At 43.9% G+C, this 20,526-nt stretch overlaps 1 protein-coding gene across 1 annotated transcript in view; it reads right to left on the bottom strand.

Moving 5' to 3' along the window:
* The window catches only part of LOC143935721 (serine/threonine-protein kinase 4-like), a 141,707-nt gene extending 123,564 nt beyond the window's left edge, over nt 1-18,143 (bottom strand). The window contains exon 1 of the mRNA XM_077459802.1: nt 17,962-18,143. Within this exon, the coding sequence (XP_077315928.1) occupies nt 17,962-17,996 (35 nt within the window). The 5' untranslated portion in view covers nt 17,997-18,143. The remainder of the gene's footprint in view (nt 1-17,961) is intronic.
* Nucleotides 18,144-20,526: the final 2,383 nt, after the last annotated feature.

The raw sequence follows: 20,526 nt of genomic DNA, 5'->3' as shown, positions 1-20,526 counted from the left end.
ACCACTCCGCTGACTTCCCGGGTCTTCAGGGTGTTCTGCCGGACATCTGGTGACGTCACCGGACTCCTCCCCCTTCCCCAAGTGCCTCCGTCTGCTAACGAAGGGAAGGGGGGAGGAGCCCGGTGACGTTGAAGTTTCTGATTGAACGTAACATGTACGGGGGAGGGGCTACACATGATGCCACCCGCTGCTGCCCTACGGAACACAATTGTCGGCTTTACATCCTGTGTTTTTATCATCTTTATGTGAGTAGTTTGTGTTTGAACACAAAAATTAAATCTTATACTTAAGCGGTGAGCACTTTGATCTTCTCTTTCTAAGCATGACCTGAGATTGTGAGAGAAGTTTATGGTCAGTGTTAACCCTTTTGATTCCCACATGCATGACCACCTGTTTGCACAGGGGTCCATGCCATAAGGTGAGAGTGATTAGTTAGACTGGAGATGGAGGGATTGTCACGCTACTGTGGAAAAAAAAAATTACTTACGACGTCAGTGCTACAGTTTGAATTTAAAACGTTTGTGTGAACTGTGAAGTTAAGTCATGGATTGTGGAAACTAACTAGTGTCGGGTGATTGTATATAGTGTACTGTATACCACATTTACCACTGACTAATGCAGAGTTGCAATGCAAGGAGATCAGCTCAAAGTAGTTGGATCTGTATGTGCGTTATAATTAATCGAAATTAGTCGATTAAAAAAAAAAAAAAATCGATTAATCGAACACAACATTTTTAATCAGTAACAGCCTATATATATATATATATATATATATATATATATATATATATATATATATATATATATATATATATATATATATATATTCCAGAGGTCCTCTCTGTAACCAGAGAGCAATTGACAGACTTCTCACACTAGCATCTGGCGGTAAATGACCAAAAGTAAAAAAATAAAGAAGAAAAGTTGAAGAAAGAAAAGAACAAGAGGGAGAATAAGAGTAGGAAACCAAAGAAAAAGGGATCACGAAGAAGAATGTAAACCCCATCCTAGGGAATCCAAGGCCAGCATTGGTGGGCTCGTCAGTTACCTATATGGACAAAAAAACATGACTTTAAATGAATTCTCTAGGGCTATGATATTGCGGGACGAACGGAAAAGGGCCTCCCACATCTTAGGCCAGTCCTCAGGTGACTGAAAGGTACCGAGATCTGACTCCCATTGTGCGCAGTAAGAGGGGGCTGAAGTGTTAGAGGCACCCAGAAGAGAAGAGTAAAGTAACGTGACTAGGCCCTGAGTAGTTGGATGAGTACGGCACCTGGTTTCAAATGCAGCTGATTTTCAGGAGCTATCATAATTTTTAACCAGGGAGTCCAGGAAATTGTGAATTTGGATATAGCCGTCTCTCTCTCGGTCAGGGACCTCATAGTCTAAGTTGGTGAAGTAAAAAACTAGAAAAATATATACATAAAACTATTTTTCAGAAATAAAAAAAAAAAATGAAAATTGCCTCCCCCCCCCCCCTTTGTTATGAAGCCCATAAAAAGCTCTGGTGCAACCAATTAAATTTAGAAGTCACATAATTAGTGTAATGATGTCCACCTGTGTGCAATCGAATGCCCTATACACACGGTCGGACTTTCCGATGGAAAATGTGCAATCAGATTTTGAAAATCCGATCGTGTGTGGGATCCATCTGACTTTTTCCGTCAGAATTTCCGACGTACAAAGTTTGAGAGCTGGATCTAAAATTTTCCAACAACAAAATCTGATCGTTTAAATTCCGATTGTGTGTAGACAATTCCGACGGACAAAGTGCCACGCATGCTCAGAATAAATTACAAGATGAAAGCTATTGGCTACTGGTCCATTTATAGTCCCGTTGTACGTCACTGCGTTCTGAACGATCAAATTTCTCGACAACTTTGTGCGGCTGTGTGTATGCAAGACAAGTTTGGGCCAAAATCCGTCGGAAAAAAATCTGACGGATTTTGTCATCGGAATGTCCGACCATGTGTACAGGGCATTAGTGTCACATGATCTGTCATTACATATACACACACATTTTTGAAAGGCCCCAGAGGCTGCAACATCTAAGCAAGAGACACCACTAACCAAACACTGCCATGAAGACCAAGGAACTCTCCAAACAAGTAAGGGATAATGTTGTTGAGAAGTACAAGTCAGGGTTAGGTTATAAAAAAAAATATCCAAATCTTTGATGATCTCTAGGGGCACCATCAAATCTATCATAATCAAATGGAAAGAACATGGCACAACAGCAAACCTGCCAAGAGATGGCTACACACCAAAACTCACAGACCGAGCCAGGACGGCATTAATCAGAGAGGCAGCACAGACACCTAAGGTAACCCTGGAGGATCTGCTGAGTTCCACAGCAGAGACTGGAGTATATGTACATAGGATGACAATAAGCCGTACGCTCCATAGAGTTGGGCTTTATGGCAGAGTGGCCAGAAGTAAGCCATTACCTTCAGCAAAAAACAAAAACAAAATGGCACATTTTAAGTTTTTGGCCACCAAAGAACACAATCCCCACAGTGAAACGTTTTGAGTTTGCGAAAAGGCACGTGGGAGACTCCCAAAATGTATGGAGGAACGTGCTCTGGTCTGATGAGACTAAAATTGAACTTTTTGGCCATCAAAGAAAAACGCTATGTCTGGTGCAAACCCAACACATCACATCACCCAGAGAACACCATCCCCACAGTGAAACATGGTGGTGGCAGCATCATGCTGTGGGGATGTTTTTCAGCAGTCGGGAATGGGAAACTGGTCAGAGTTGAGGGAAAGATGTATGGTGCTAAATACAGGGATATTCTTGAGCAAATCCTGTGTGATTTGAGGCTAGGACGGAGGTTAACCTTCCAGCAGGACAATGACCCCAAACACACTGCTAAAGTAACACTTGAGTGGTTTAAGGGGAAACATGTTGGAATGGCCTAGTCAAAGCCCTCAATCCAATAGAAAAGCTGTGGTCAGATTGCTGTTCACAAGCACAAACCATCCAACTTGAAGGAGCTGGAGCAGTTTTGCAAGGAGGAATGGGCAAAAATCCCAGTGGTGAGATGTGGTAAGCTCATAGAGACTTATCCAAAGCGACTTGGAGCTGTGATAGCCACAAAAGGTGGCTCTAAAAAGTATTGACTTTAGGGGGGTGAATAGTTATGCACATTGACTTTTTTCTGTTATTTTGTCCTATTTGTTGTTTGCTTCACAATAAAAAAAAAAAAACCTTCAAGTTGTGGGCATGTTCTGTAAATGAAATGATACAAATCCTCAAACAATCCATGTAAATTCCAGGTTGTGAGGCAACAAAACCTGAAAAATGCCAAGGGGGTGAATACTTTTGCAAGGCACTGTAGATACACTTTAGTGAACCGCTTAAAATATTTTAAGGAAATCACCAAGGAGTTTTTGTAGATGTGACAAATGAAAACCCTTTTAGCGAAGCAAAAAAATAAAAAAGTCTCTGAAATAGTAATTTGTGTGCCACAAGCTTAATTATACAATACATCTCAATTAGATCTCGGTTTGCAATTAGTTTTTTGTGCATTCAGTACTTTTTAGCGTTTTCTTCATTTGCTACTCAGATATCATTGTCAAAACCTTGGTAATTTTTGGGGAAAGGGGATTTTTATGGTTTTCTTATGTTCTAAACATGCCTAAAGTCCTAGCCCAAGGGTCTCCCAAATTTCTGAACAAATGGCTAGTTTACTGTCTTTACTGGCTTTAGAGGGGCCAGTGGATTTAAAAAAAATGTCCTGGAGTCAGTGAGAGCAAAGAGTGCCCCATCATTGGTTTTAGTGGGGGGGGGGGATGGTTCCCCATTGTTGGTATTCAAAGTAGGAATGGTGCCCCTTCATTGGTGTCTGTGGGAGGAATGGCGCCCCTTCATTGGTGTCTGTGGGAGAAATGGCGCCCCATCATTGGTGTCTGTGGGAGGAATGGCGCCCCATCATTGGTGTCTGTGGGAGGAATGGCGCCCCATCATTGGTGTCTGTGGGAGGAATGGCGCCCCATCATTGGTGTCTGTGGGAGGAATGGCGCCCCATCATTGGTGTCTGTGGGAGGAATGGCGCCCCATCATTGGTGTCTGTGGGAGGAATGGCGCCCCATCATTGGTGTCTGTGGGAGGAATGGCGCCCCATCACTGGTGTCTGTGGGAGGAATGGCGCCCCATCACTGGTGTCTGTGGAATAAATGATGCCCCATCACTGGTGTCTGTGGAAGAAATAGCACCCCATCACTGGTGTCTGTGGGAGAAATAGTTCCCCACCATTGGTGTCAGTGGAAGGAATAGTGCCATAAGGACCACATCCAGTCCTCGGGCCGCATTTTGGAGATCACTGCCCTAGTCCATTGTTTGCAAAAAAGTAATAAATTCAGTAATATTGATCCAATGATCAATGTGCATTTGCTACCTGTGAATTTAAGTCAGCAGAGCATTAAATCCACGACCAGGGCATCGCAAGTGCGATGCACATGCTTTCAGTGTCTTCCCCCTAGCCTGAGGTCATTTGGAACATACAGGCTTGCTGCTATTGGACTGAAGGAAGTTGCGGCTGAACAACAGAACAGTGCGCTATGCATAATCCCTTTGCCACACTGACAGATGGGACACAAGATACACCCCACAATTTAGATACGAGTTGGTAATTTGGGTTTTAGGGAAGCTATATGCAACCATGCTTCATTTACACCCTCAATATGGGTGTAATATTATTCATGGTCAAAGAGGCGAACCTACCCTTTAAGTTTATTATAATGGTAAGAAAAAAGCATAGTGTAGCAACATACTCACCTAAGCACATGCTGTAAATTTAAATTAATTTTGTTTATGTTATGCCTATCCTTACGGCAATATTAATATAGTAGTACAACTTATAAAAAGTGTCACTTCATCTTGGTGGAACTAACTTTAAAAATAAAGACTAGGCATCGCCAAATACAAATCTGCATCAAATACTTGAGAAACGAATGCCACAACCCACCCACCAAGTGTGAACCCTGGGGGGGGGCCCACAGTGTGTAGCTTTCTGAATTATGAAGTGGTTCTACTGAGAAGTACCATCCTAGTGCATCAAAGGGTTCTTCAAAGCTGGGTACCTAAGGTCTATTATTGTACTGAAATAGGCTGGGGGCATCTTTCGGAAGAGATCTTTTGGCATTCAGTAATGGCATACTGTGGGTGCCCAGATTTTGGGAATGCAGCTACAGGTCAAACGAGAGAAAATTGGCACTAGCTGGCAAGTCAGGTAGCTAGTAGAGATCATGTAGCAGTGGCTACTACTACTCCCACAAGTGTGGCAAAAAATTGCCAAACCTAAACTTCAGCTTTAAGTCCTGCAGATGCCTCTATTTTCTGCTGTGTTAGGAGACATCTAGCTAACAGGTGGGAAGCCTCACTTTTGCCATTCACTGTGTGCGCTGCCAGTATTATGGAGTCATGTCAGAGCTTACCGAGTATCAAAGAGGGCATATTGTTGGTGCCCCCTTAGCTGGTGCCTCTGTGACTGAAGTTGCCATATTTATTTGCAGTGTCGTGAGGTACAGTATCAACGGCATATACAGTTTCCAGGAAAACATTGTCTGATAAGCATGGTCCACATGGTCAACTGACCGAAAGAGATAAAGGGATATTGCACAGGATTGTGACCCAGGTTTTTTCCATAAAGAGTCCGTGGTATCACATTCCATTATCCACCTTCCAAGACTTATATTTGTCAATTCCCAGGAGAATTCAGGACATCTTGGATTCCAAAGGTGGTCCAACACCATATAATTTCATTCTCTTACCATACAGGGTTTCCATAATTTTGTCCAACCCCTGTATGTCACCTAGGTTTTTTAACTACACTTGGTGAGGGGCTTCAATATGTGTTTGTTATGGAGAAAAACTTACTTTTTTGTTTTTGAATAATCAAAGAGGTATATTTTCTTTAGGAGCGCAGATCCTCTTCCTTTCGGGTCCCCCTAAATTTTTTGTTTGTTGGTATAATATAACAAGGATTACACCCCCCCATCTATTCGGTGAGCTCCACACACACACACACACACACACACACACACACACACACACACACACATTATATTATATATATATATATACACACACACACATACACACACATACATATACACACACACAGAGTGGGGACAGAAAGTATTCAGAACCCCTTAAAAATTGTTCACTCTTTGTTAGATTTCAGCCATTTGCTAAAATAATTTAAGTTAATTTTTGTCCTCATTAATGTACACACAGCACTCCATATTGACAGAAAAACACAGAATTGTTGACATTTTTGCAGATTTATTAAAAAAGAAAAAAATGACATGGTCCTAAGTATTCAGAACCTGCATGGAGTTTGCTAAAAAAAACACCTGAAGGACTCCAAGATGGTGAGAAATAAGATTCTCTGGTCTGACGAGAGACCAAGATAGAACCTTTTGGCCTTAATTCTAAGCGTTATGTGTGGAGATAATCAGGCACTGCTCATCACCTGTCCAATACAGTCCTAACAGTGAAGCATGGTGGTGGCAGCCTCATGCTGTGGGGGTGTTTTTCAGCTGCAGGGACAGGGCGACTGGTTGCAATTGAGGGAAAGATGAATGCGGCCAAGTACAGGGACATCCTTCTCCAGAGTGCTCAGGACCTCAGACTGGGCCTTACATGTACGTGCTTGCCTTCCAGCGGGTGGGGGGTCCGATCGGACCCCCTCCAGCTGGATGCGGTGGTCCGTTTCGCTTCAGGAGCGATCCGGGATGAGGGGATGGCCGTTGATTTCTGGCCATCCCCTCTCGATCGCTCCTGGCGAATGAGAAGCTTCCTCCCACTGTGTATAGTAAACACAGGCAGGGAGGAAGTGATGTCATTCTCCTCGGGGCGGTCTTTTTGACCTGACTACAAGGAGAAGTGAAAGTGTGCACCAACACTACACTAACACTACACTAACACGTAGGCACACACAGGCACACAAACCCCCCCGATCACCCCCCCAGTCACAGTGTCACTGATTGCAGTGATCATTTATTTACTGATCATTGCATTCAGTGTCAGTTGTGACAGTAAAAACTGTCAGGGCAATTAGTGTTAGGTCCAGGGTAGCCCCCTACCACCCCCCAATAAAGGTTTAACCCCCTGATTGCCCCTAGAGTTAACCCTTTCACCCCCTTTTGCCAGTGTCACTAAGCGATCATTTTTCTGATCGCTGCATTAGTGTCGCTAGGTAGCTAGTTCTTTTTTTAGGTTCACCGCCAGGTTTTTATAGCGCTAGGTACCCCGATATACTACCCAATAATGGTTTTAGCCCCCTGATTGCTCATAGTTAACCCTTTCACCCCCTTTTGCCAGTGTCACTAAGCGATCATTTTTCTGATCGCTGCATTAGTGTCACTAGGTAGCTAGTTCTTTTTTTAGGTTCACCGCCAGGTTTTTATAGCGCTAGGTACCCCCATATACTATCCAATAATGGTTTTAACCCCCTGATTGCCCCTAGTTAACCCTTTCACCAGCGATCACAATATAAGTGTCACTGGTGACGCTGGTTAGCCAGTTAGTTATTTAGGTTCCCCGTCAGGTTTTTATATAGCGCCAGGGACCCCCATATACTACCTAATAAAAATTTGAACCCGCTGATTGCCCCTAGTTAACCCTTTCACCAGTGATCACCGTATAAGTGTTACGGGTGATTCTGGTTAGTTTGCTTTTTATAGCATCAGGGCACCCACCATTTATTACCCAATAAAGGTTTAACCCCCTGATCACCCAGCGGGTGATATCAATTAGGTTTTAGGGTCAGGGTCTGCGTCGCCCCAGGCAGCGCTAGGCTAGTGCCAGTACCGCTAACACCCATGGGCAAAGCATACACCTCCCGTAGTGGTATAGAATCTGAACAGATTAATATCTGATCTGATCAGATCTATACTAGCGTCCCCAGCAGTTTAGTGTTCCAAAAAAACGCATTGTTAGCAGGATCAGCCTAGATACCTGCTAGTACCTGCGTTTTGCCCCTCCGCCCAGCCCACCCAAGTGCAGTATCGATCGATGACTGTCACTTACAAAACACATAACTGCAGCGATCGCAGAGTCAGGCCCGATCGCTAACAGTTTTTTTTGTTAGCGTTTTATATTTAAATCCGGAAGGCAGTGCTTGGTTTTCGGGGTCCCGTACGTGGCTAGGCTCCCAAAAAGTCCCCCACATGTGGTATCCCCGTACTCGAGAGAAGCAGCAGAATTTATTTTGGGGTGTAATTTGACTTATGCCCTTAGCATGTGTGAGCAATATATCATTTAGTGACAACTTTGTGCAAAAAAAAAAAATTGTAATATTCCTGCAACTTGTGGCAAAATATAAAATATTTCATGGACTCAACATGCCTCTCAGTAAATAGCTTGGGGAGTCTACTTTCCAAAATGGGGTAATTTGGGGGGGGGGGGGTTGTGTTATTTTGGCATTTTATGGCCTTCAAAACTGTGATAGGTAGTGAGGAGTGAAATCAAAAATTTGCATCCTTAGAAATCCTGAAGGCCGTGATTGGTTTTCGGGGTGTCGTACGCAGCTAGACTCCCAAAAAGTCACACATATGTGGTATCCCCATACTCAGGAGAAGCAGCAGAATATATTGTGGGGTGCAATTTCACATATAACTATGGCATGTGTGAGCAATATATCATTTAGTGACAACTTTTTGTAAACTTTTTTTTTCTTTTTTTTGGTGTCATTATTCAATCACTTGGGACAAAAAAAATAATATTCAATGGGCTCAACATGCCCCTCAGCAATTTCCTTGGGATGTCTACTTTCCAAAATGGGGTCATTTGTGGGGGGTTTGTACTGCCCTGCCATTTTAGCACCTCAAGAAATGAGATAGGCAGTCGTAAATTAAAAGCTGTGTAAATTCCAGAAAATGTACTCTAGTTTGTAGACGCTATAACTTTTGCGCAAACCAATAAATATAAGCTTATTGACATTTTTTTTACTAAAGACATGTGGCTGAATACATTTTGCCCTAAATGTATGACTAAAATTGACTTTATTCGATTTTTCTTATAACAAAAAGTAGAAAATATATTTTTTTTTCTCAAAATTTTCGGTCTTTTTCCATTTATATCGCAAAAAATAAAAATTGCAGAGGCAATCAAATACCATCTAAAGAAAGCTCTATTTGTGGGAAGAAAAGGACGCAAATTTTGTTTGGGTACAACATTGCATGACCGCGCAATTACCAGTTAAAGCAGTGCAGTGCGAAATTGTAAAAAGACCTATGGTCCTTAGGCTGAAAATTGGTCCGGGGCTGAAGTGCTTAAAGAGCACCTGTCATTTCAGATCCATCATGGCAGCGCCTGTTAGCAGGCATCCACTCACCTGCTGCTGCCACGTCCCTCACCTTGTTAGGTCACTGCCATATCACCAGCCGTCCCATTAAAGTGAATGACCATACACACACACACGGGCTGTCACGTGATAATCGTTGCTTGATTTTATCAAGTATGGTACAAGACCAAAGTAATTTAAAGTGGCAGTTGGTGTGTGCATGGCCCTAGGGGGGCCGAGCTCAGGAGTAATAGGTACATAGAAATATAGGGGACTGAGTACTCAGCGTAAGGTCATCAGGTACTTCTAGTCTTAAAAAAAAAAAAAAATCACCATATGGATTACGAGTCAGGTAGCAATAAACATCTTCCCAGCGGGCATCATAGACTGTGAGACAGTCTCAATATGATAATGTAGGTTACTTTAAAAATTTCAGAGGAAATCCCCTTTCCTCATTGCAGTTGTTGAGGGGGCCCTAGTGGCCCCAGGCAATGTTTCTCAACGCCAGTCCTTAAGTACCCCAAACAGGTCATGTTTTCCGGATTTCCCTCAGATAAAATGGCTGTGGTAATTACTAAGGCACTAAAACACAATAACCTGTGCCAAATAATGGAAAGCCTGAAACCATGACCTGTTGGGGGAACACAAGAACTGGGGTTGAGAAACATTGGTCTAAGGCAGTGGTCTCCAAACTGTGGCCTGTGGGCCGGCTGTGGCCCTTTGCTTGCCTTTATCTGGCCCTTGGGCACTATTGCTCTCACTGATACCAACGGTGGGGCACTGTTTGTGCAACTGACACCAAAGATGGGGCACGATTCTTACAACTGACACCAACGATGAGGGAATAATGAGGCACTATTCCTGCAACCGACACCAAAGATGAGGCATTGTTTACATCCATTGATGCCAGAACATTTTCTACTCCCACTGGCCACACTCAGGCCCCCCCAAAGTCTGAAATTAGTAAACTTTGCCCTTTGTTTAGAAAGTTTGGAGTCCCCTGGTCTAAGGCACTGAAGTGTAGTGGTGTTTGCTAGGAGAGCATATGGTGGTCGGTCACGGTGTAGTAAAGCAGCATTTGGTTAACCTGTTAACAGTAATATCAGTGTAACCACATGTCTGTCACAAAAGTAACCTCTTTGTTCTTCTCGGCAGCTCTCTACCAGGGTTTCTGTAATGTATGCAAGTATAAGTAGCCCATATCTCACTTTAGATTGGTCTTAGCATATGGCAAACAAAAGCAGAACTAATGGAAAGTTGCCCAATTGTGTCTTGCACAATGACGGCTAGAGTTACCAGAACCCAAAATGTCATAGCCGCTACACAGAACAAGTCTCATCTCTTCTACAATGCAGTTGTGTAAATGAAATAAAAGGGGCTGACTTTCTGATCTCCGATTATGACAACACATCCTGTATCATTACTCCTACAAAGCAGCCTTTTACTGCGTGTGTGAGAAAACCGCACAACTGCATTCTTACAAATATGGTTTGCTTTGCCAAATGCATGTTACACACAGAGCAGTCAAAAAGGAGCTAAAAAAACTAAAAGATAATTAAAGTATTGCATTTTATAAAAATACATTTATATTAATATAATTTTAAATATATAACACTGATTAAAGGTGAACCCCAGTTTAAGAATGGATGCTTCGGTATTTTATGGTCCAAAGGCAACCTGTACTTTGTCCTTTAAGAGCAACGCAATAGGTTTGCCCCATTGCTGCCCATTTATTTTTACTACTGCAGAGATCGGAAGCACAGGCAGCAGGAGGGGTGCGTAATCAATGTTTTCTTCGCAGGAGGCAAATAAATGGAACATTTCATTGTGGCATTAAAGGTGGGTTAATTATGAAGATTAGGTTTTAGAGGTAAGGTCTTATTTTAGTGATTTACATTCAGTTTAAGGATCGGGGTTGAAGTAAACGCTGAACTGTGTCGAGTCAGGTTTGCTATAATTTCATTTTTTATATTATTTTTATACGGTCACACACACACATATATATGTATATATATATTATAAAAAAAATATATAAAAGATGAAATTATAGCAATATATATATATATATATATATATATATACACACACACAATATATATATATATATATATATATATATATATATATATATATATATATATATATATATTTAAAGAATATCTAAAAATGAAATTATAGCAATGTATGTGTGTATATATATATATATATATATACATACATATACACATAAAAAAATTATATATATTATTATAATTACATTTTTGCTATAAAAGGTACAAGTGCACATTATGGCACACTTTGCTCCCAAAATGCACTGCGCCCTCCACATTGGATCTGCCACTTGGATCTCCTCCTGGTCTTCTTCCAGACTCCATATGGAGTTTGGCGGTTTCAGCCTTCTCTATTGGTTGACCATGGGTGACATAACATCTGAGCACGGGTGTTAGTTTGTCCCATTACCCATACTAGCCCCCACCTCCATCTTTTTTATTTTTAATTAACAGAAATTTTATTAAAAGCTTAAATATATATGCAAGAAAACAGAAATAGAATTTCCATGTGGGTACCAATCACAAACAAGCACATTGTTGCATATAATACCAAAATGTAAACTACAAATTAATAAGCAACAGTAGAAGCCAGGGCATGCAGAAAAAAGCGCGGTGTAAAACAACCATGTTCTGTAACGGATGTCCATCTGGTGAACAGTGGGTAGGTCCCTGATATCAGGTCGCCAGCATAAGGAAATATAGATAGGGGACATGCCTAGAATGCCTAGCCATACAGCTGCCAAATCTAATGGGCACAGCCCAGCCAAGCTGACCAGATTTTTTCAAATTTTTCTGGGCATCCTCTGTTCTGATAAATAGTACGCTCCAACCTTAGAGTGTCCCCCCATCTGTTTAGTCTACTCACTTAGGGCGGACAGTGTATCAGATTTCCAGTGGAGTAAGATAAGCCTGCAGGTCTGGCACAGGGCCCTCAATATGACCTCTAAACTTCTGGAGGTCTATAGGGTCTAACTCAGCCTGTCTCAACCTTTTTACCCCAGAGGAACCCTTCAAATAAATTTCAAGTTTCTGGGAACCCCTGATAAAACCCATTCATTTGGGGTCAGTTTGAACAATGCCCCTTACTTTGGTGTTCAGTGAGAATGCCCTTTTTTACACTGGTGGTAAGAATGGCCCCCTTACACAGGAGGTAAATCAGCCACAGCTCAAGGAACCCCTAGCCACCTCTGAAGGAACCCTAGTTGAGAATGGCTGGTGTAACTACTCCCGGGAGGAGGAGGAATGAAAGAAAAGGAAGGGTGGTAATGCGGCCCACACCCAAAAAATGCATATAGTTAATAAATAATAATAAAAAAAAAAGGGGGTTATTGTGGCAACAACAATGAATAATCAAAGTCATGGGGCAAAAAATGTTTAACCCAAGGTTTCCAAATTTTGTTGAATTTACCGATGTTATAATTTTCTATGGCCGTCATTTTGGCAAATAGAAGGGCCTTCAACATCCTATGTTTGACTTCAGCCACAATTAAAGGTGGGAGATTTCCAAGCCTTGGCTATAGTTTGTTTGGCTGAGGTTGTATGTAAGATGTTAAGGAGATTTCCCATCACTCTCCACGACCCTTTTTTATTGCATGTGATTGGATAATTGAAGTGACCACTATTCTCTGCTTAATTTGTAATGTGTAAATGATTTTGACATATGCACTAATACCAACGGGTCAAAAAATATATATCATGGCACATGATAAACAAAAAGAAAAATGTAAAAGGTTATAGTCCTACCAAAGCTCGCATTTCACTTATGAGTGAAAACAAAACTGATGTCGCCGCTGCTGTCTCTGCAGTCCACGGAGGCTTACAGTTTCTACTTCGATTCAATAGTTCTTTAAAAACAAATGCCCAGGAAGTAAAAAACGAGAACTAGCAACGCCACCCTTTTCTGAGCTATAATCAGAGTAGCAGCACTGTACTGTCACTGCACTGTACCAAAGTGCTGACGGTCACTGCACTGACGGTCACTGCACTGACGGTCACTGCACTGGCTGCCACTGCACTGGCTGCCACTGTACTGGCTGCCACTGTAATAAAGTGCTGACTGCCACTGCATTGATGATCACTGTACTGACTGCCACTGTACCAAAGTGCTGACTGCCACTGTACTGATGATCACTGTACTGATGATCACTGTACCAAAGTGCTGACTGCCACTGTACTGACTGCCACTGTACCAAAGTGCTGACTGCCACTGCACTGACAGTCACTGTACTGATGATCACTGTACTGACTGCCACTGTAATAAGGTGCTGACTGTCACTATACTTATTGCCACCGTACCCAAGTACTGGCTGCCTCTGCACTGACCGCCACTATATGCAAGTGCTGACTGCCAATGCTTCAAATTTGTTTGTTAGGCACACTGGTTTCCCCTTAAATCAAGTGTGTTGTAAAGCATCAATGTACGTTGCAATGCCTTTAGGCAATACAGGTCAACATACATAACAATGCACATCAATATGCGCAAACGTACACAAATGCAAAACGATAATGTTTGTTTTCGATGTGCAATTATAGAGCATCCATGGGATAATGTGTTTTCATGCGCTTTTTATTTTATTTTAGCAGAAATTGCATTAAAATGCATAGGTGTGAATCTGGCCTAACAGGAAGCAGGCTGTGATCACCAAAGTAAAGAAAATAGCATTTTACCTAGGTGGTTAGTAAAAAAAAAAAAAAAAAATGCAGAGAGGAAGCTAAAATTATCAATGTTGATTAGTGAGAACAAAACTATATTGAAAGAAAGCTCCTTAAAGTGGACCTTCAGTCATTTTTTTCATCTTTCCATCTATTAAATCTTCTGCTCTTGTTGTTTTAACTTTGGATAGTAAAACATTTTTTTTCTGCCAGTAAATCCCTTATACAGCCCACTTCCTCTTTCTTGTGTGGTCATTAGCCTAGGCTTATGACATCATGCACAGCTCTCTCTCGAGGGTTTGCAAGGAAGGGGGGGGGGGGGGGGGTGAGTCGTAAGAGGGCCAAGCAGAGCTGCAGAGCTGGAGGTGTGGCTCTGTGTCTGTGTAAATCCAGGAAGCAAATAGGCAGCAGGTTCAGCTGCCCACAGTTAAAATGGATGCAGCCAGACTCAGTGAAGGGAGATTTCTGCAGCATAATCGGCAAGTATAGAATCACAGTATATATAAAATAATATGCAAAGTGATTGGAGGGAAGCTTCAGAATGGCAAAGATGTTTTTTATTATAAATGATATGAGCACACTGCAGTTCCTCTTTTTGGTGGTTATAAAAACACAATTTACGACGGAGGTCAGTGGGAGGAAGAATGGCTCTACAATGGCAAATAGCGGAAGGCAGAATCCTCTACATTGGGGATGACTCTGAGGAGCAGAAAGTTTCCCGTTACATTGGCTGGCAGTGAGAGGAAAACAAAAGAAGAATTCTCCTTACATTGGTGATTAGTAGAAGGAATAATCTCCAGCAATAACAATGAAGGATCCCTCTTACACTGGTGGAGAGCAGGAGGTGGGGTCCTTCTTACATTGGTGGAGAGCAGGGGGTGGGGTCCTTTTGGTGGAGAGCAGGAGGTGGGGTCCTTCTTACATTGGTGGAGAGCAGGAGGTGGGGCCCTTCTTACATTGGTGGAGAGCAGGAGGTGGGGCCCTTCTTACATTGGTGGAGAGCAGGAGGTGGGGCCCTTCTTACATTGGTGGAGAGCAGGAGGTGGGGCCCTTCTTACATTGGTGGAGAGCAGGAGGTGGGGCCCTTCTTACATTGGTGGAGAGCAGGAGGTGGGGCCCTTCTTACATTGGTGGAGAGCGGGAGGTAGGGCCCTTCTTACATTGGTGGAGAGCAGGCGGTAGGGCCCTTCTTACATTGGTGGAGAGCAGGAGGTGGGGCCCTTCTTTCATTAGTGGAGAGCGGGAGGTAGGGCCCTTCTTACATTGGTGGAGAGCAGGAGGTGGGGCCCTTCTTACATTGGTGGAGAGCGGGAGGTAGGGCCCTTCTTACATTGGTGGAGAGCAGGCGGTAGGGCCCTTCTTACATTGGTGGAGAGCAGGAGGTGGGGCCCTTCTTTCATTGGTGGAGAGCGGGAGGTAGGGCCCTTCTTACATTGGCGGAGAGCAGGAGGTGGGGCCCTTCTTACATTGGTGGAGAGCAGGCGGTAGGGTCTTTCTTACATTGGTGGAGAGCCAGGGCCGTCTTTAATATAGATTGGACCCCGGGCAAAAAAAACAGTTTTCTGTATCAGATCAGACAGCAATTGCGATTGGTTGCCAGTGGTTACAGCATATCATTACTGCTTAATGACTGGTTGCTAGAGGTTACAGCAGCACACATTACGGCTCACTGATTAGTTGCTAGAGGTTACAGCAAATGATTTCTGCTTGTTAATTGGTTGCTAGAGATTAGTGTACAGTAATACTGCTCACTGATTGGTTTCTAGAGGTTACAGTACATCATTTCCACACTGCAGAGGAGCATGATACACATATGAATGCCACCTTTATTTACATATCAATGCTGCCAGCCGCATCTATTTACTTAGTAATGCTGCCAATATTTACATATGAATGCCGGTTATTTATATGTAAACACAGGGTCTTCAGGTGAGTCATCTGTACACAACAATAAGGCAGAACTGGGAAGCATTAGTATCATCACTTCACACTGAGATATCAGGACACAGTACAGGACTAAAACTTCAAGGGACAAGGGAATTTATACTGGGATAGTTGGCAAGTATGAGGCAGCTGCTTTGGGCCCCACAACAATGACAGGGCCCAGGGCAGCTGCCCCTTTTGCCCTGCCTTAAAGACGGCCCTGTGGAGAGCAGGCGGTAGGGTCCTTCTTACATTGGTGGAGAGCAGGAGGTAGGGTCTTCGTTTAACCACTTGCCTACTGGGCACTTTCACCCCCTTCCAGGCCAATTTTCAGTATTCAGCACTGTCGCACTGTGATTGACAATTGTGCGGTCATGCTACACTGTTCCTATATGAAATCTTTATCATTTTTTAAGACAAATTGAGCTTTCTTTTGGTGTCTTATTTTACCACTTTTTTTTTTGCCAAATTAAAAAAAAAAATAGAAAAATATGTAATTTTGCTTCTTCACTGAGGTGTGCTAATGAGGCTGCATCGATGGGCACTGATAGGCTGCACTGGTGAGGCTGAATTGATGGGAACTGATAGGCTGCACTGGTGAGGCTGCATTGATGGGCACTTATAGGCTGCACTGGTGAGGCTGAATTGATGGGAATTGATAGGCTGCACTGGTGAGGCTGCGTTGAGGGGCACTGATAGGCTGCACTGTAGAGGCTGCATTGATGGTCACTGATAGGCACCCATGAGCAGGCACTGATGGGCACTCATGAGGAGGCACTGATGAGGCTGCAATAATGGGCACTCATGAGGTGGCACTAATGATCAATGCCATGATTATTATGCTGTCACAGGATAGTCTGTTATCAGCTTTCCTTTCCTCACACAGTGACAGTGATTGGACACAGCTGATCACGTGGTAAAGGGCTGCTGTAATTGGCCCTTTGCCTCAATCTGTGATCAGCTGGGTCCGAAGGACACAGTGTTCACAGAGTGTGCCCCAAGGGTACACATGGGTTCTGGGAGGACGTCAATAGATGCCCTCTCAGAACTGGATGACCACGTTGTAGCTGTCTTTCCGCTATATTGTGGTTGGCAAGCCTTGACATGTTAGCTACTAAGAATGAGCTCAGGCGTGTTCACAACCGCACATGCAGAGCCCGCTAGGAAGTTGGCACTGCAGAGCGCTAATCACAGGCAGTGAGACATTGCCCCGATGTGCGGCTGCAGAGATCAGGAAAAGTCTCGCTGCCTGTGATTAGTGCTGAGCAGTGCTGACTATCTGGTGGGCTCTGCATGTGGACTTTGCGAACACGCCGGAGCTCATCTTTATTAGCGATCTTTATCGGTGCAACCTCACCCAAATTGGAGAATATATTGTGTCTGAGTGCCCCAAAAGTATTGTGAAATTTTGCACTGGACACAGCCTTGTGCTAATATCACCTGACATAAAAACTGGGAGCCACCATTATTTTATACTCCAGGGTGTCTGTGTATATATATATATAAGTTGGGGGGGGGGGGGGTTGGGCCTCATTCACATATATGCGAGGCCGATAATGATTTCCTGCAGGAGGTTCAGCACAGTCTCATTCTAAGCAATAGGAGGCTGACAGGCAGTGCCCGCTTGTGTGTGATCGGCCGATGCCCCCCATCATAGTCCACTGATACTTCCTTCAGCCCCCAGGACCTCAGTACAGGGCTGGGGGAATAGTCTGCAGCATGCACAGCATTGCACCCACAACTCCCTCATTGCGCTTGGAACGCTTTGCAGGCTGCAGTGCAAAAAAATAAAATAAAAAGCAAAGTATGTGAGTATTTAGTATTATTATTAGTGCAACAGGTGGAAACCACCTTTAAAGCTTTTTCTATGCCAGTCCCAGCTGTGTGCTCTCACCCCTAGTCTATAGTACACACTGCTGTCCATCCACTACTATGGGGAAGGGACCCCTCCAATACAGAGCAGCCACTCCCCTCCCCCACACTCACAAACTTCTCATTGCTGTTTGAGCAGGGAGTGAGTGTGATCGCACCGATCTTACCTCCTCGGGTTGTGCCGCATCTGGACGGTGTCCATCCCTCGGGGTCCTGTGATGGAGGATCGGACCTCCCCGGTACTGGTCCCGATCTACATACACCTGATCGTACCGCCGATGTGCTCCGTCTGTGCTTCCCCTCTACACACTGACAGCACACAGCTACATGGCAACGGAAGTAGGAACAGGAAGCGGCTGTGTACACCGACATGTGCAATGTGTCATCATCGCCGCTACTACTACTACCCCCATCATCATCATCACTACTACTACCCCCATCGTCATCACTACTACCCCCATCATCATCACTACTACTACCCCCATCGTCATCACTACTACCCCCATCATCATCACTACTACTACCCCCATCGTCATCGCTACTACCCCCATCATCATCACTACTACTACCCCCATCATCATGATCGCTACTACCCCACATCATCATCACTACTACCCCATCATCGCTACTACTACTACCACCCCATCATCATCACTACTACCCCCATCATCACTACTACTACCCCATCATCATCACTACTACTACCCCATCATCATCATCGCTACTACCCACATCATCATCCTCACTACTACCTACATCATCATCCTCACTACTACCTACATCATCATCATCACTACTACCCCATCATCATCATAACTACTACTACCCACATCATCATCACTACTACTACCCCCATCATCACTACTACTACCCATGTCATCATCACTACTACTACCCCATCATCATCACTACTACCCCCATCATCATCATCACTACTACCCCCATCATCATCATAACTACTACTACCCCATCATCATCATCACTACTACTACCCCATCATAATCACTACTACCCCATCATCATCGCTACTACTACCCCCATCATCATCATCACTACTACCCCCATCATCGCTATTACTACCCCCATCATCATCACTACTACTACTATCCCCATCATCATCACTACTACTACTATCCCCATCATCATCACTACTACCCCTATCATCATCATCACTACTACCCTATCATTGCTACTACTACCCACATCATCACTACTACCCCCATCATCGCTATTACTACCCCATCATCATCACTACTACTGCCCCTATCATCACTACTACCCCATCATCATCACTACTACTGCCCCTATCATCACTACTACTACTACCTCCATCATCGCTACTACTACTCCCATCATCATAATCACTACTAATACCCCCATCTTCATCATCACTACTAATACCCCCATCTTCATCATCACTACTACTGCCCTATCATCATCACTACTACTGCCCTATCATCATCACTACTACTACCCCATCATCATCACTACTACTGCCCCTATCATCACTACTACTACTACCCCCATCATCATCACTACTACTACCCCATCATCATCACTACTACCCCATCATCGCTACTACTACCCCCATCATCATCGTTACTACTACCTTCATCATCATCAGCACTACTACTACTACCCCCATCATCGCTTCTACTACCCCCATCATCGCTATTACTACCCCCATCATCATCACTACTACTACCCACATCATCATCACTACTACTATCCCCATCATCATCACTACTACTACCTCCATCATCACTACTACTACCACCCCCATCTCATCACCATCACCACTACTACTACTACATGTCACTGGCACTACTACTCCCCCATCTCATCACTACTACTACCCCCATCTCATCACCAACACCACTACTACTACAGGTCACCAGCACTACTACTACTACCTCCATCATCATCACTACTACTACCCCCATATCATCACATCACCACCACTACTACTACTACATGTCACCGGCACTACTACTCCTCCATCTCATCACTACTACTACCCCATCATCACCAACACCGCTACTACTACAAGTCACCAGCACTACTTACTACTACCCCCATCATCATCACCACTACTACTACCCCCATCCCATCACCATCACCGCTACTACTACTACGTGTCACCGGCACTACTACTACTACCCCCATCATCACCAACACCACTACTACTACAAGTCACCGTCACAACTACCCCCATCATCACCACTACTACCCCCAGCATCACTAACACTGCTACTAGTACAAGTCACCGGCACTACTACCCCATCATCATCACTACTACCATCACCAGCACTACTACTACCCCCATCATCACTACTACTCCCCCATCTCATCACCACTACTACATGTCCTCATCACACACTACTACTCACGCCTATCTCACCTCCACCTTTCTATGTGGGAGGGACCCTGTGGCAAAGTGGTCTTACAATAGTGTTGGAATGCATATGGCGGCGTTGTGCATACGCACTCCAGGAGGTGGCAAAATGTGATGGGTCGCTGAATGTGACGAAACACAGGCAGCACTCATACGTCTATTTCCCCAGGACAACCTCTGGATATGATGCTGAGCATGTGCACTCCGCTTCTTTGGTCGACCATGGCGAGGTCTGTTCTCAGTGGAACCTGTCCTGTTAAAGTGCTATATGGTCTTGGCCACTGTGCTGCAGCTCAGTTTCAGGGTCTTGGCAATCTTCTTATAGTCTAGACCAGTG

The sequence above is a fragment of the Lithobates pipiens genome, unplaced genomic scaffold (genome assembly GCF_037356315.1).
Source record: "Lithobates pipiens isolate NorthernLeopardFrog02 unplaced genomic scaffold, aLitPip1_a1.2 Scaffold_28, whole genome shotgun sequence".
Taxonomy (NCBI): Eukaryota; Metazoa; Chordata; class Amphibia; order Anura; family Ranidae; genus Lithobates; species Lithobates pipiens.
The sequence above is the reverse complement of the archived record's forward strand: the minus strand, read 5'-3'. Positions and strand labels throughout refer to the sequence as shown.